Source organism: Quercus lobata, chromosome 12 (genome assembly GCF_001633185.2).
Source record: "Quercus lobata isolate SW786 chromosome 12, ValleyOak3.0 Primary Assembly, whole genome shotgun sequence".
NCBI lineage: Eukaryota > Viridiplantae > Streptophyta > Magnoliopsida > Fagales > Fagaceae > Quercus > Quercus lobata.
In genome coordinates this window covers 8861586-8873916 of record NC_044915.1, presented here as the reverse complement: position 1 = coordinate 8873916, position 12331 = coordinate 8861586, and the positions used below count along the sequence as shown (strand labels likewise).

Here is a 12331-nt window from a genome sequence, read left to right as displayed (position 1 = left end):
GTTATCTCTCAAATAAAGCAAACATGTTTTGAAATGGTCTTGTTCTATTTATCGTTGATATTCCGCTAAGACTAAGCCTCTAGTGTGATAATGAGAGGGCAACTTTGGCTGTGTTAGATTTTGTGTTGATTTTTGATTGTGAGAGTGGTTGTAATATTTATTATATATAGTGGATCATGGTTAACGGTACATGTCATAGATATAAGTATAGAGCATGCCAACCACGTTAAGTTTTGTGTGTTATGGTTCTAGATATTTTATCATTTTACGTGTCACCGCTAGCAAACCCAAATTCTTTCTAATGGCAATAATAGTTATTCTAGAAACTCAAACAAGGAACGAAAAACCCCTTGGTCTTCATGAAATCTACCATTTTCACTTTAATTTCAACTATACAGAAATTGAGTACCTTCATTCTACGAACTGTCCTTTATTTCCTTCTGCTTGGAGTCTTGGAGAGGCATCAGCCTATCAGGCCACTTACAATTCAAACAGATATACTTATGTACACACCACCCCTTATTATTAGGATCCCATACAGGTTGCAATATATGAGAACTTTGCCAAAATGGTTAACGTTGTCATGGTAAATTTGATGTTGATAGGTTTAGAACTCGTTTATGTGGTGTCGAATAGTGATGTAGTGTTAGGCTAATTAGAACTGTTGACCTTGAAGGTTTTGCAAGTATCATGCATTCATGCAAAGCGTTGGTGTAATTGGAATGTTTGGACTTGAAAAGGAATTGTATATGAATGATTTCGGATAAGGAAAATCTACCCTGGCTGCAACGCAATTAAAGAGCGTTGATTGGCCAAATAATTGACCATAGTATGTTCATTGAAAGTTGAAACGAAATATCATCCTTAATGGCAGCAACAAATAGTATATATATATTAGAGAAATCGTAGAAGTCACATTTTAGTACTAATAAGTCAATACGACGTATGAAAGAAATCACACACTTCTCCATCAAGTTGCATAATTTATTAATTTGTAGTTCCACTTATGATTTGTACATATAGGGTCTGTTTGGATTGAACTTATTTTTACTGAAACTGAAACTGAAAATACTGTAACAAAATAATTTTTAAATGTGTAAATAGTATCGTGGGATCCATTTTTAATGAAAAAACTGTTGAAAAGTGATATTTGTGGGTCCCGTGAACAGTGCACGGGACCCACTAATGTGATAAAGGGACGAAAAAGTAAGAAAAATGTGGTTACTGTTCATGAACAGTAGCTGCTGTCCCCTGCTGCAGCTGACAAAACAAAAAAAATGCAACTCACGCTGTTGTCCCCTGCTGCAGTTGATAAAACAAAAAAAAAACGCAACTCATAAAACGCAACGCACGTTTCAATACTATCCAAACACATATATAAGGAATAGCCAAGTATTTCCAAAGTGAAACTTTATTTATATTTTTATCACTGGTCCATAGCAATACATAAAGCACTTGTGCTGACAAAGCATGCAATACAATCCCTAGACTAGCAACTAAATGATTAACAAACTGTTCCAATCTTATACTAATATTGGAAGCTAATGAACAACAATCCTATTATTTATTGAGCAACGCGAATTAAGAGCTAGCACTACCTGTGCTGAGAAAGCATACAATACCGTACCCTAGTTACTAAAAAGAAACCATTATCAAACTGTTCCAATAATAATCACACTTCAAATATTATTGGAATCTAAAAAAGAGAGCTTCAATTGAGCTGAATGTATGAGTCATAAGCAGCCCCAACCTTCCAATCACTAGGCAGAGCATTTTTTGACTCAACCCACTTTATACCCGAGCTGCCACTCACTTGGAACCTCAATTTGATTGGACCACTTGGTGGGCTAGCCAAGTCCCATACCGCCCCGTAGGCCCTACGCATGGCCCTCCATTGTTGACAATCCTCCTGCATCATAAAGCAACAAAATCCATCATTTTAATAAGAATAATGTTTATTATACAGCGTGCATGAGTACACATATTGTCCAAAATAATTGAAATTGTGACTTAAAGTCACAATTTCAGTTATTTTAAGCCGTATGTATTGTGTGCACAAGTATTAATAATTTTATATATGTACACCATTCTAACTATTATTTCATGGTTCCAATTATTGCCTTTAATTTGAGAGAAGTTCTGGTGCCACACCTTTGTGCACAACTTTGTGCACCCCTCCACCAACCACAACTCGCCACGTGGCCGAGTTGTGCACAAAGTTGTGCATAGAGTTGTGGCACTAGAATTTTCCTTAATTTGAATGCTACTAACCAAATAATACTATAGTAATATCACTTAAAAGTATTAGTATATAACTAATTTATTAAAATCTTAAAGGATTAGTTTAGTATTTTTTTGTCTTGCGTGATTCATAAAGATATTAGTTTAAGCATGAGTTGGATTAGATTTTAGTTAACTTACATGTGTATAGTTTTTTAAAACGTTCACTTTATTATTTTAGATAAAACTACTATCAATTTTCAACGAAGAAACAAATAAACTGTAACAAAAAGTTAACTCATCGAATAAATAAATAAAACTTGTAATATTTTTATTACCACTCTTTTTGAAGTGCACATACCTGCCAAAATTCAACGGCAGTGATGTCGTTTTGTCCAGCAACGTATAATAGTACTATAGCTAGGTAGCGAGGATAATTGCTACTCTCATGGACCTTAAACATGAGGTTGTAACCAGAGTATTTGCATGAAATCCTTCGGTATTCTATATCGACCACACCGTAAGAAAACAACTGCAAAACAACGTTGGGACGTGCCAACTTTGCATAGGCTCTTGGGCTGAGGATGAAGTCAGTTTTGTCTCCTTCACCATAGTCAGTCACCACTATGTTCACCCCTTCGTCAGCGCAATATTGTGGTGTTGTGCACCTAACCTGATGATTCATTCACAAACATTTACGTGTATGATTATGGATACTACAGCAAAGGAGTCACCTTTTTTAGTGCCTAACACAATTATTGCCCTTGAACTTCATATAATATTCGTATGGGGAGTGACTTAGGGGTGTTCGCGGTGCGGTGTGGTGCAGTTTTAGGCCATTTTTAGCACCGCACCTTGTTTTTGCGATCACATGTGCGGTGCGGTGTGGTGTGGTGTGGTGCGGTGCGGTTTAGAGTTTAACCAAAACCATAACCGTACCGCACCTCATTTTTACGGTCACATGTGCGATACTATGTATAAGATGCGGTTTGAAATTGGTATATTTTTCAAATTTTAGGTTTTTCCTACTCAGCCCAAAACTAATTTTTCCCTTTTTTTTGGGCCAAGTTTTTTAATTATTGAGTTAGTTTTTCTTTATTTTGGGTTGGCTTTTCTAGTCAACACTTGCTAGGGTTATTAAACTTTTTTTTTTTAAATTAGGGTTATTAAACTATTAATAATATATTTAATATTAAAAATAAATAAATATATTAATATATAGAGAGGGTGCAGTGCGGTGCGGTTTGTGCGGTTTTCTTATTATAAAACCGCAAACCGCACTACACCATGTAGTGTAGTGCGGTGCGGTGCACTATTACTTGCAGTGCGGTGCGGTTATGTCATTTTGCGGGTGGTTCTAGTGCAGTTTTTACGGTTTGTACGGTTTATGTGATTTGGTGAACACCCCTAAGGAGTGTTATGTAGTTCAGTTATCTATAGTATCATTAAATAATAAACAAAAAGTAATTATAACATTGTAAGTTGAAATTCTATTGTATTTATAAAGTATTATTTTGACTGCAATTGGTAAGATAATTAAGCGGCTTCAATTTTACCTGATAGCATGCACCACAACCAGTTCCATTCCTAAACAGCCTAGACACTCCAGCCACGTTGCCATCATTGACAGTCCTTCCAAACTCGCGAAAGCCACAAGCTCCACCTATATCACCATATATATTATGTGTTCAACTATAACATGATTAGCTAAAATTCTATGTACTGTTTGATTAGCAATTGTTAATTTCTTGCTCTCTCGAGCAAAAATCAATACAAATCTGTTGAGAAAAAGAATAGAAGTCCAACACACACATTTGCATAATATCTTAAACATAACAAATTAATGCACGTACTTGGAGTCCCATAGCAATCAGGGCTACCATAATAGGTTGCTCTTGAGCGGGTAAAAGTGTCTTCAGAGTAACACCGTACTGCAAGCAAGAGTACCATGACACAAAGAAGAAAGACTTGGTTTTTAAGTGCAAATCCCATGTCTTAAGGGACTAAGTTTCCTGACGCTATGAGAGATAGGCTATGAGAGATGGGAAGCCAAGAAATAACAATCCCATATTTATAGTTGGGGTCTTGAGGCAACGTGTTGAGATAAGAGGCAGCTATAGCTACTTTCTTCCACTTGGAAATAGGGAATGTGACGTGGGGCTCAATATTTAGATAAATAATTATACATGTACACGATACACCCTCTTATTGACCCTTTAAGACCATTCTATAATGACTTATATCTATCATTCTAAGAAAATGATTTAGAAGAAATCTCACCAACTTTTTCCGTGTTTTACTTTTTGACTAGGCTGCCTGCACGCGGTTTCCTTAATTTGTATCTAAAACCTTAATTATTGCTTTTGGAACTAAATCACTATCTTTTGATTCTAATTAGTCATCCATATTTGCTAAGTCTTACTGTTCAGTAACATTTTCCATTTTCTCCAATGAAGAAAACTTGGATTCAAATTTCTCCCTTTCATTTGTTACATGTATCGGGGTGAAAAAAAAAGTTCATCTAGATTAAATGGTTCTGACCAAAACTACTTAAGCAAATCCAATTGAGTGCAAACACAGTGAGATCAAACAATAGATTGCTCTGCACGTTTTTTGCAGGATGTGGAAGAAGCTAATGAGAAGTTTCGGGCATGTGGAGGAATCTACTCCTACCCTATTATTTGACAATAGGTTGGGCCGTTTCGCAACATTCTTGTTCTTTATTAATTTTTTAAGGATATATATAATTCAGCGTGAAAGAGTTGAAACATCATCAAATTGAGAGAAAACTCAAGCCCTGCTTGAGAGGACTGAAGTGGTGACAAAAGCAAATTATCTGATTCACAGCTTAAGACGCACAAGCACGGGTTCGGGACCACGTGTAGGTATACGATAAGAGAATATGACAATTCTTAAAAACCTAGAATACAATAAAGTGGAAATATTATTAAGTATTTATTTTTCATATATTGTTAAGTATATAACAATTAAGAGTAATAATAGATAATAAAATGAATTCATGACATTAAATAATGTTTAGAATATAAAAAAGAGTATCTGTGCACCCTAATCACAACTCACAACCATATAAATATTTATTCTTTCATTTTTGTATGTTGTTTCAAATGATAGAATCTAATCAAACATATCATTACATAGATATTTTGAATTTTTTTTTTTTAAAAAAAAAAAAAGGAAATTAGTTGTTTTATTCTTCTGTTCCATTAGGATGCACTTTTGATATCATTTTAAGTCAAATCTAAAAAGACATGAGGTAATCACAATTGAGTTCCCTTTAAAAAAAGACATTTCCATTCATAGTTTACACAGGAATAATTGTTAAGAATATTACAAATTTTGTTATATAATTTTTACAAATAAATGTATCATTAATCACAAGAAATTAATTCCTATAATAATTTATGAAGTTATAGATATCTGAAAATTTTGTATTTATTTGTCAAACTATTATTATTATTATTTTGAGAATCTTTTATTTGTCAAACTAAAATGCAAAAACATTTGGCTTTAAACAACTGGATTAACCCACAGCCACCAAAGCCATCATTAGGTTTAGTTGTAACGCACTAAGAGGTTCTGTTAAACCTATAACTCAAGGGTATGTTTCCTCGTGTCAAAGTTTGGGTTAGTGGATATGGGGTATTAGCAGTACTCATTATAAGTCATAATTCCGTTACTAGGATTTCGAAAACAACTTGGTCAATAACTTTTGGGGTACTATGTGAATGTGGCTCAATTTTACTTTACACATAGATCACCCTTGGAAAATTGTCTCCTTGCCTCAAAAGATGCTTTTATGAAAGGGCTAGCAAGTTATCTTATGCTAAGAGATTTTTCTTCTACTCCATGAGCGCTATGTTGGTATTGAAATGGTCAATAAGCTTCTACTCCTTTGGTACACTGCCTGTATGCTTTGGTTCCCTGTATTGATTTCTTTATTCTATGAAGTTATATTATTTATCAAAATATAAGCTTCTATTCCTTTAACAAGCAGAACTCGGCAAAGCCATCTGTCTCGAATCAGCAAAGCCATCTGTCTCGAGTCAAACAAAGTAAAAATGTTCCACATATCATCAATCAATATATTATATATAAGAGAGATATTACGTCCACAACATTTTTACAACAAATCATAGGTGGTTAGTTGTTATTGGTTCAAATTTGAACCTAACACTAAAATTAATTTTTTGCCCCAACAATAACAACCAGTAACAACCTGCCACTTAAAATTTGTTATAAAAATATTGTGAAAATATTATGGACATATCATTTCTCTATATATAAAAGTAGAGACCTCATGCGAGAGTGCATGAGGTCTTGCCATGTGACGCTCTAATTTTGCATTTAACATTTTTTTACCTCTTTTCATTAAGTTTTTTTTTTTTTTTACTTTTACCCAAAAATTCATATTAACTTATTTTTACTGTTATCTTATTAATTGTTTGAGCCACTATATTAGTATTAAAAACAAAAGAAAAAAAAAAAAAAAGAACTATTAACCACCACCTCCGTCATACATGGCATGGTCCTGTTACTCTTTTGCATTTATTTTTGTTTTCATGATTTAAAAAAAAAAAATTAATATTACCTTGAGAATGCTACAAAAGTGCAATGAAGCTACTGAACAAATTTTTAATATCTCAAAATGTATTTGTTTCTTTACTCTAATTTAGTTTACATTTTTTTTGTATAATATATGTGCAACATTTTTCAAAACTGTCTTACATAAACTATCACAAAATAAATAATCTATGCATTGCACGGCCAACTTATTAGTATCTTATAAAAGAAAGCCACATTCCACTTTTCATTTCTTCAGTCCTAACCTCATTTCTTTTTAGGAACATGTAGAGTATGCCTAAGCTGCTTTAGCTGCCATAGCTGTATTCATGCACCCTTACAGATATATGCATTAAACATGTAGAGTATGCTATTTACAGCTTGAACAATTGAAGCCTACCAACATATGATAGATCCACTGCACTCTTAGAAGATATTTTGGCCGAAATCTTAACAAAGGTTGAAAATCCTAAAGCTTCTTAATGCTGAAAGCTTCCCAATGGCATACACAGTCTAGATTGGAGCATATCCTCCTTGAAATTCAGAATGGGGAAGTCTTTATTTTTCAGTATTCGAGACCTAAACAAAGAATTGAAAGAAAAAAAAATCAAATTTGCTTTGATTTTCCCTTGAAGCAAAACGGTGTCTAAAACTCATTCAAAACTAACTGAATGGTATAAGTTGAAGCACTATGAACAGAAAAACACAATTAGGAAAGTTAAGTTTAAGCCATTGACATTTTAGATGAAAAACTAAGTTATGTTTAAAGTTCAATCAGATACTAGATAAAGCTTAGAAAACACCTCTGTACCATTGATAAGCGGTTTCTACGTGATAGACTCAGGGCCGGTTCAACGAATTTGGGGGTCCTAGGAGAATATTTTAAATGGGGCCTTTTATTATATTTAATTATAAATTCATATATATTTTTCAATTAAAATTTATTTTTCTTGCTTTTTGAGAGGCAAAATTACTAATTAAGTTTTTGCATTCAAGTTCTGCTAACATTTCCTTTTCAATTGATAATATGGCTAATCTACTTAATCTTTTTTATGACATAGTTGATCTTAAGTAATATTTTATTAATTTTAATTTTGAAAAACTTCTTTCTGCGGATGCAACTATAACAGGTATAGTAAGTAATATTCTAAAAGTAATACATGCATTTTTAAAATATTCTAGCCTCTTTATATAATTTAGTACATTAATTGGAGAGTTTTTATTTATTTGCAAAATTTCTTTTAAAACTTTTAGTTCTGAAAATAAATCTAAGCCATCAATATCAAAATAAGTTTCATGTGTAAGAAAACATTCAAGATTATGACAATTTTTTTGCAAACTATTGTCATCTAGTGATTTTAGTTTTTCAAGATTAAATAAAAAACCAAAAATATTTTCATATATTTGAAATTGTTCAAACCTACTTTCAATTGAAGAAATAGTTTGATCTACTATATATAAAAAATAATTAATTCTAAAATACTCTTCAGCGGATTATGTTGTCTCATCATTGACATTCTCATCAAACTGTTTTTTTTCTATGAATTATACGTTTTTTCACAAAATATATGCTTTATTTCCATTTTGGTTGCAATTTCTTTAGATGAATTCATAGCAAATGTAAAAATTCATCTTCTCTATATTTTTTTAAAAAAAAAGATATGAGACATTTTCATTGATCTATAGCAACATCAATATGCATGTCTTTCAATTGTAAATTTTTACTAACAGAGTTAACAACAAATAATATACCATACCAAATAGTCATACCTAACCAAAACTCAAAACTTTCAATCTCATATGTTGCTAAACAATCAGCTTCACTTTTTGTTTTAGGATTCATGCTTTAAATGGGTTCCATTCCATAGTCTTCTAGAAAATACTAAAGAAATCAACATTTAAGAGTAAAAACAAAAACGAGTAAAAAGTACAACAAAAGAGAAGCCAAAAAGGGGAATGAAAACCCAGTAGTCAGCAAAGATAATTCCATGAAGAAAACTAGAGAAGACCAAAGAGGCAAAGAGAAGAGAAAACAAAAAACGAACCCGAAATGAAAATTTGAAATGAAAATCTATGAACACACCAAGCTATTGCCAACACCAATTGATGAGTAAGCCAACTAAAAAAAGTGTTGTATGACACCTAACATCGAAGTCTATTTGGGCCTTGGGCCATGGATTAATAATATGGGCCAGGGGTCCAACCTCCGCACCGTTAAGGAACCCGTCCCAAGCCCACAATAACTACGAGTCTAAGCTGGGTGTTGTCCGAATACTTGAAAAGCGGACTGCGGGTGCCCCGCTCACATACTGCTCGGAAAATCATCCCCAGACGATATACACATGCTCGATCATATCGCCATTTGAGTGCTCGGCAAAACCCTAGGAAACTTCGCTGCCGAACACACTTGCTGCAATGGGAACCATTTCCAAAGCCACTCATACCTAAACATCCACTTAAATTTATCAACATTGGACCTCTCTTTGCACTAGTTAAAAAGATAATGATGATCCTCCTATTAACAATGGGCTATAAATAGGAGAAACTAAAGAATGGAAAGGGGGTGCAATTTTTTGGAGAGAAAAGAGAGAGAAAAAGAGGGTCTGAGAGGAAGAAACATAGAGAAAAGAGTGAAAAGTGATCTCATTAAGTCTCTAAACCTAGAACAACCCAAAGTAGAATACCCAGACCCACCATACAAATAAGTTGTAAGCCCAAGTAGCGGTTTGGCCCAGTAAACCCGTCTTTGGTGCGCACAATTGGCACCCACCGTGGGGCTCTCCTACAACGTTGTTGTTCTAGAGGGACTCGAGCTCGGGAAAAATGTCTGAAAGGCATTCGGCGAGTCAAGCGGAAAGTGGATCTATAGGATCTTCTTGAGGGTTTAGTTGGCGAGAGCGCAGACAGAAGGAACGAGAAGATAGGGAGCACAACCAACGAGAAGAAATGTCCGGCACGGGGGAAGGATCGTACCAAACCCAACGAATAGTCTCTGGTGCTACAGGACGTAGGCAGAGGGAGGAACGAGATGAAGAGCTTGAACGGCTGCGCAGACTAGTCAGGGATTTGGAGCTGGAGGTAAGGGGTAGGCGTCGGAGAAGAGACAGAGATGACCAACAACGGGAGGTCGGCAACGGGGGAAATAGATATGGGGAGGGATCTAATCAATTCGGATCTCGGCTACGATGAAGTCGTTCACATTCTTGGGAATCCCATCAGTACCGAGACCGTTCACATTCGCGGAGATCTCAACGACATAGGAACCGGTCTCCCTCCCGGGAGTCAGGGCAGCGCCGAGATCGCTCACATTCTCGGGAGAATCAATTTAGGAACTTAGTCTCCTCAGAGGAGAGGCGGACTCAAAATGCCGCCATGGATGCTATGAGCCGTGCTTTGCGAAAAGTAGCTCGGTCCCCGTTTTCGGACAAAATCGAGCGGGTCGGAATGCCAGACAGGTTTACCCGCCCACCGTTCAATTTCTACAACGGGAAAACTGATCCAGTAGAGCACGTCAATCATTATATTCAGATGATGTTTTTGCATACTCATAACGATGTGCTGATGTGCAAGGTATTTCCTTTGAGTCTGGGACCAACTGTTTTGAAGCGGTTTAAGGAGTTACGGAAAGGATCCATACGTAGTTTTTCAGAGCTAATTCAAGAGTTCGGCGTTCGGTTTGTGACCTGTAGCCAAGTACATCAGCCGGTAGATGCGCTTTTGTCTATGAAAATGAGGACGGGAGAGACCCTCCGTAGTTATGCCAGCCGGTATTGGGAGCTATACAATGAGATAGGTGGGGATAACAAAAAGGTTATAGCAAGCACTTTTAGGATGGGATTTCCTGAGGATTCCGGGCTACGAGAGTCGTTGACCAAGAAGCCTCCAGAAGGCATGAGGCAACTTATGAGATGCATTGAGGAATATAAACGATTAGAGGATGATCGGCTACAAAGCAAAGGCAAAGCACCAATGATAAATCGTCCCCGGTATATTGGTTTTCCATTCAGATCTCGCAGGGGTCTGACAATTCAAGAGCCGATCACACAGGTGGGGGAAGGGAATGTGACGTTTGAGGAACCGGTACACAGGATTATTGATCGGATCAAACACGAGCCATATTTTCGATGGCCGAACAAGATAGGAGGGGACCCATCCAGGAGGAATCAGAATTTGTACTGCACTTATCACCGGGACAAAGGTCACACTACCAAACAGTGTCGGGTGTTGAAGGATCACCTTGGGCAACTAGTCAAGGCCGGGTATTTAAAGGATTTCGTGCTGGACTCGGGGGACAGAGTCGCGGGGCAAGATACTCAGCAAAGGGGGAACCCTCTCCCACCCCCTATAGGGGTGATTGAAGTTATCCACGCTGCCCCAGAAAAGCTCATTGCAGGAAGAAGAAAAGGAGTATTGACAGTAGCACCAGTAGAGGGAAACCCAAACGAACAGTTGTCGGGTAAGAAGATGAAGTTTGCACAGAAGCCTATCACATTCGATGATGACGATTTGGAGGGGACGATTCAACCACATGATGATGCGTTAGTCGTCACGGCCCAGATAAGTGGCTTCTTTGTAAAAAGGGTAATGGTAGACCAAGGAAGCGGGGCTGACGTAATGTACCCAGATCTATTCAGGGGACTCAGACTGAGGAAAGAAGACCTAATGAAGCACACTTCGCCTTTGATTGGGTTCGATGGTAAAGTAGTGATACCTGAAGGGCAAATTTCACTTCCTGTGATTATGGGAGGGAAGGAGGTGGCAGTGACATTTACAATAGTAACTTCATTTTCCCCATATACAGCCATCCTGGGGAGACCGTGGATCCATTCAATGGGGGCTGTCCCATCTACCCTACATGTGAAGATCAAGTTTCCAACCGAGTAGGGTGTCACCGTGATAAGGGGAGACCAGCAAGCGGCCAGACAGTGTCTTATTGCCGTAATTAATTGGAAGCGAGGGAATCAAGTCAATCAAGGAGAAACAACCGGACAACTAGTGAGAGACAAAGGGACTGGGCAATTCGAATAGGAGCAAGTTGGGCAGGAAAATGCATTTCGGAAGGTCCCTTTATAGCAATCACAGGGGCCCCGAGAAGGAATGGGGGCTGGCTGGGCCGAGGAGCTAGTAAAGGTAAAGATATTACCGGATACTAATAAATATTTTCAGGTTGGAGCGAGTATGTATAATGAGGAAAGGGTTCAAGTATTGTTGTTTCTGACTCAAAACATAGATGTCTTCGCTTGGGACCCCTACGATGTTCCCGGGGTTAATCCCGAGTTTATCGTCCACAAGCTTAATGTAGATCCCTCATATCCCCCGAAGAAGCAGAAGCCGAAAAGATCAACCAAAGACCATGTTGAGGCAATAAGGTAGGAGGTAGAGAAGTTGAAGGATGCTGGAGCGATAAAGGAGACCTTCTTCCCGGAGTGGCTGGCAAATACCGTGGTCGTCAGGAAGAAGAACGGAAAATGAAGGGTCTGTGTGGATTTCACAGACTTGAACCGAGCATGCCCGAAGGACCCGTTTCCCA

General features: G+C 36.9%; 2 protein-coding genes across 2 annotated transcripts; one reads left to right on the top strand and one right to left on the bottom strand.

Annotated features, from left to right (window-relative positions):
• Nucleotides 1-1393: 1393 nt before the first annotated feature.
• LOC115972224 (expansin-like B1) lies at nt 1394-4246 on the bottom strand. The gene is made up of 4 exons (XM_031092436.1): nt 4074-4246; nt 3777-3883; nt 2582-2893; nt 1394-1909 (listed from the first exon to the last, which is right to left on the bottom strand). Exons 1-4 carry the CDS (start codon nt 4210-4212, stop codon nt 1712-1714), a joined length of 756 nt encoding a protein of 251 aa, XP_030948296.1. The 5' UTR covers nt 4213-4246; the 3' UTR covers nt 1394-1711.
• Nucleotides 4247-9747: 5501 nt separating this feature from the next.
• LOC115970185 lies at nt 9748-11685 on the top strand. The gene is made up of 2 exons (XM_031089846.1): nt 9748-9879; nt 10021-11685. The coding sequence occupies exons 1-2, from the start codon at nt 9748-9750 to the stop codon at nt 11683-11685; spliced, it is 1797 nt and encodes a 598-aa protein (XP_030945706.1).
• The last annotated feature ends 646 nt before the right edge of the window (nt 11686-12331 follow it).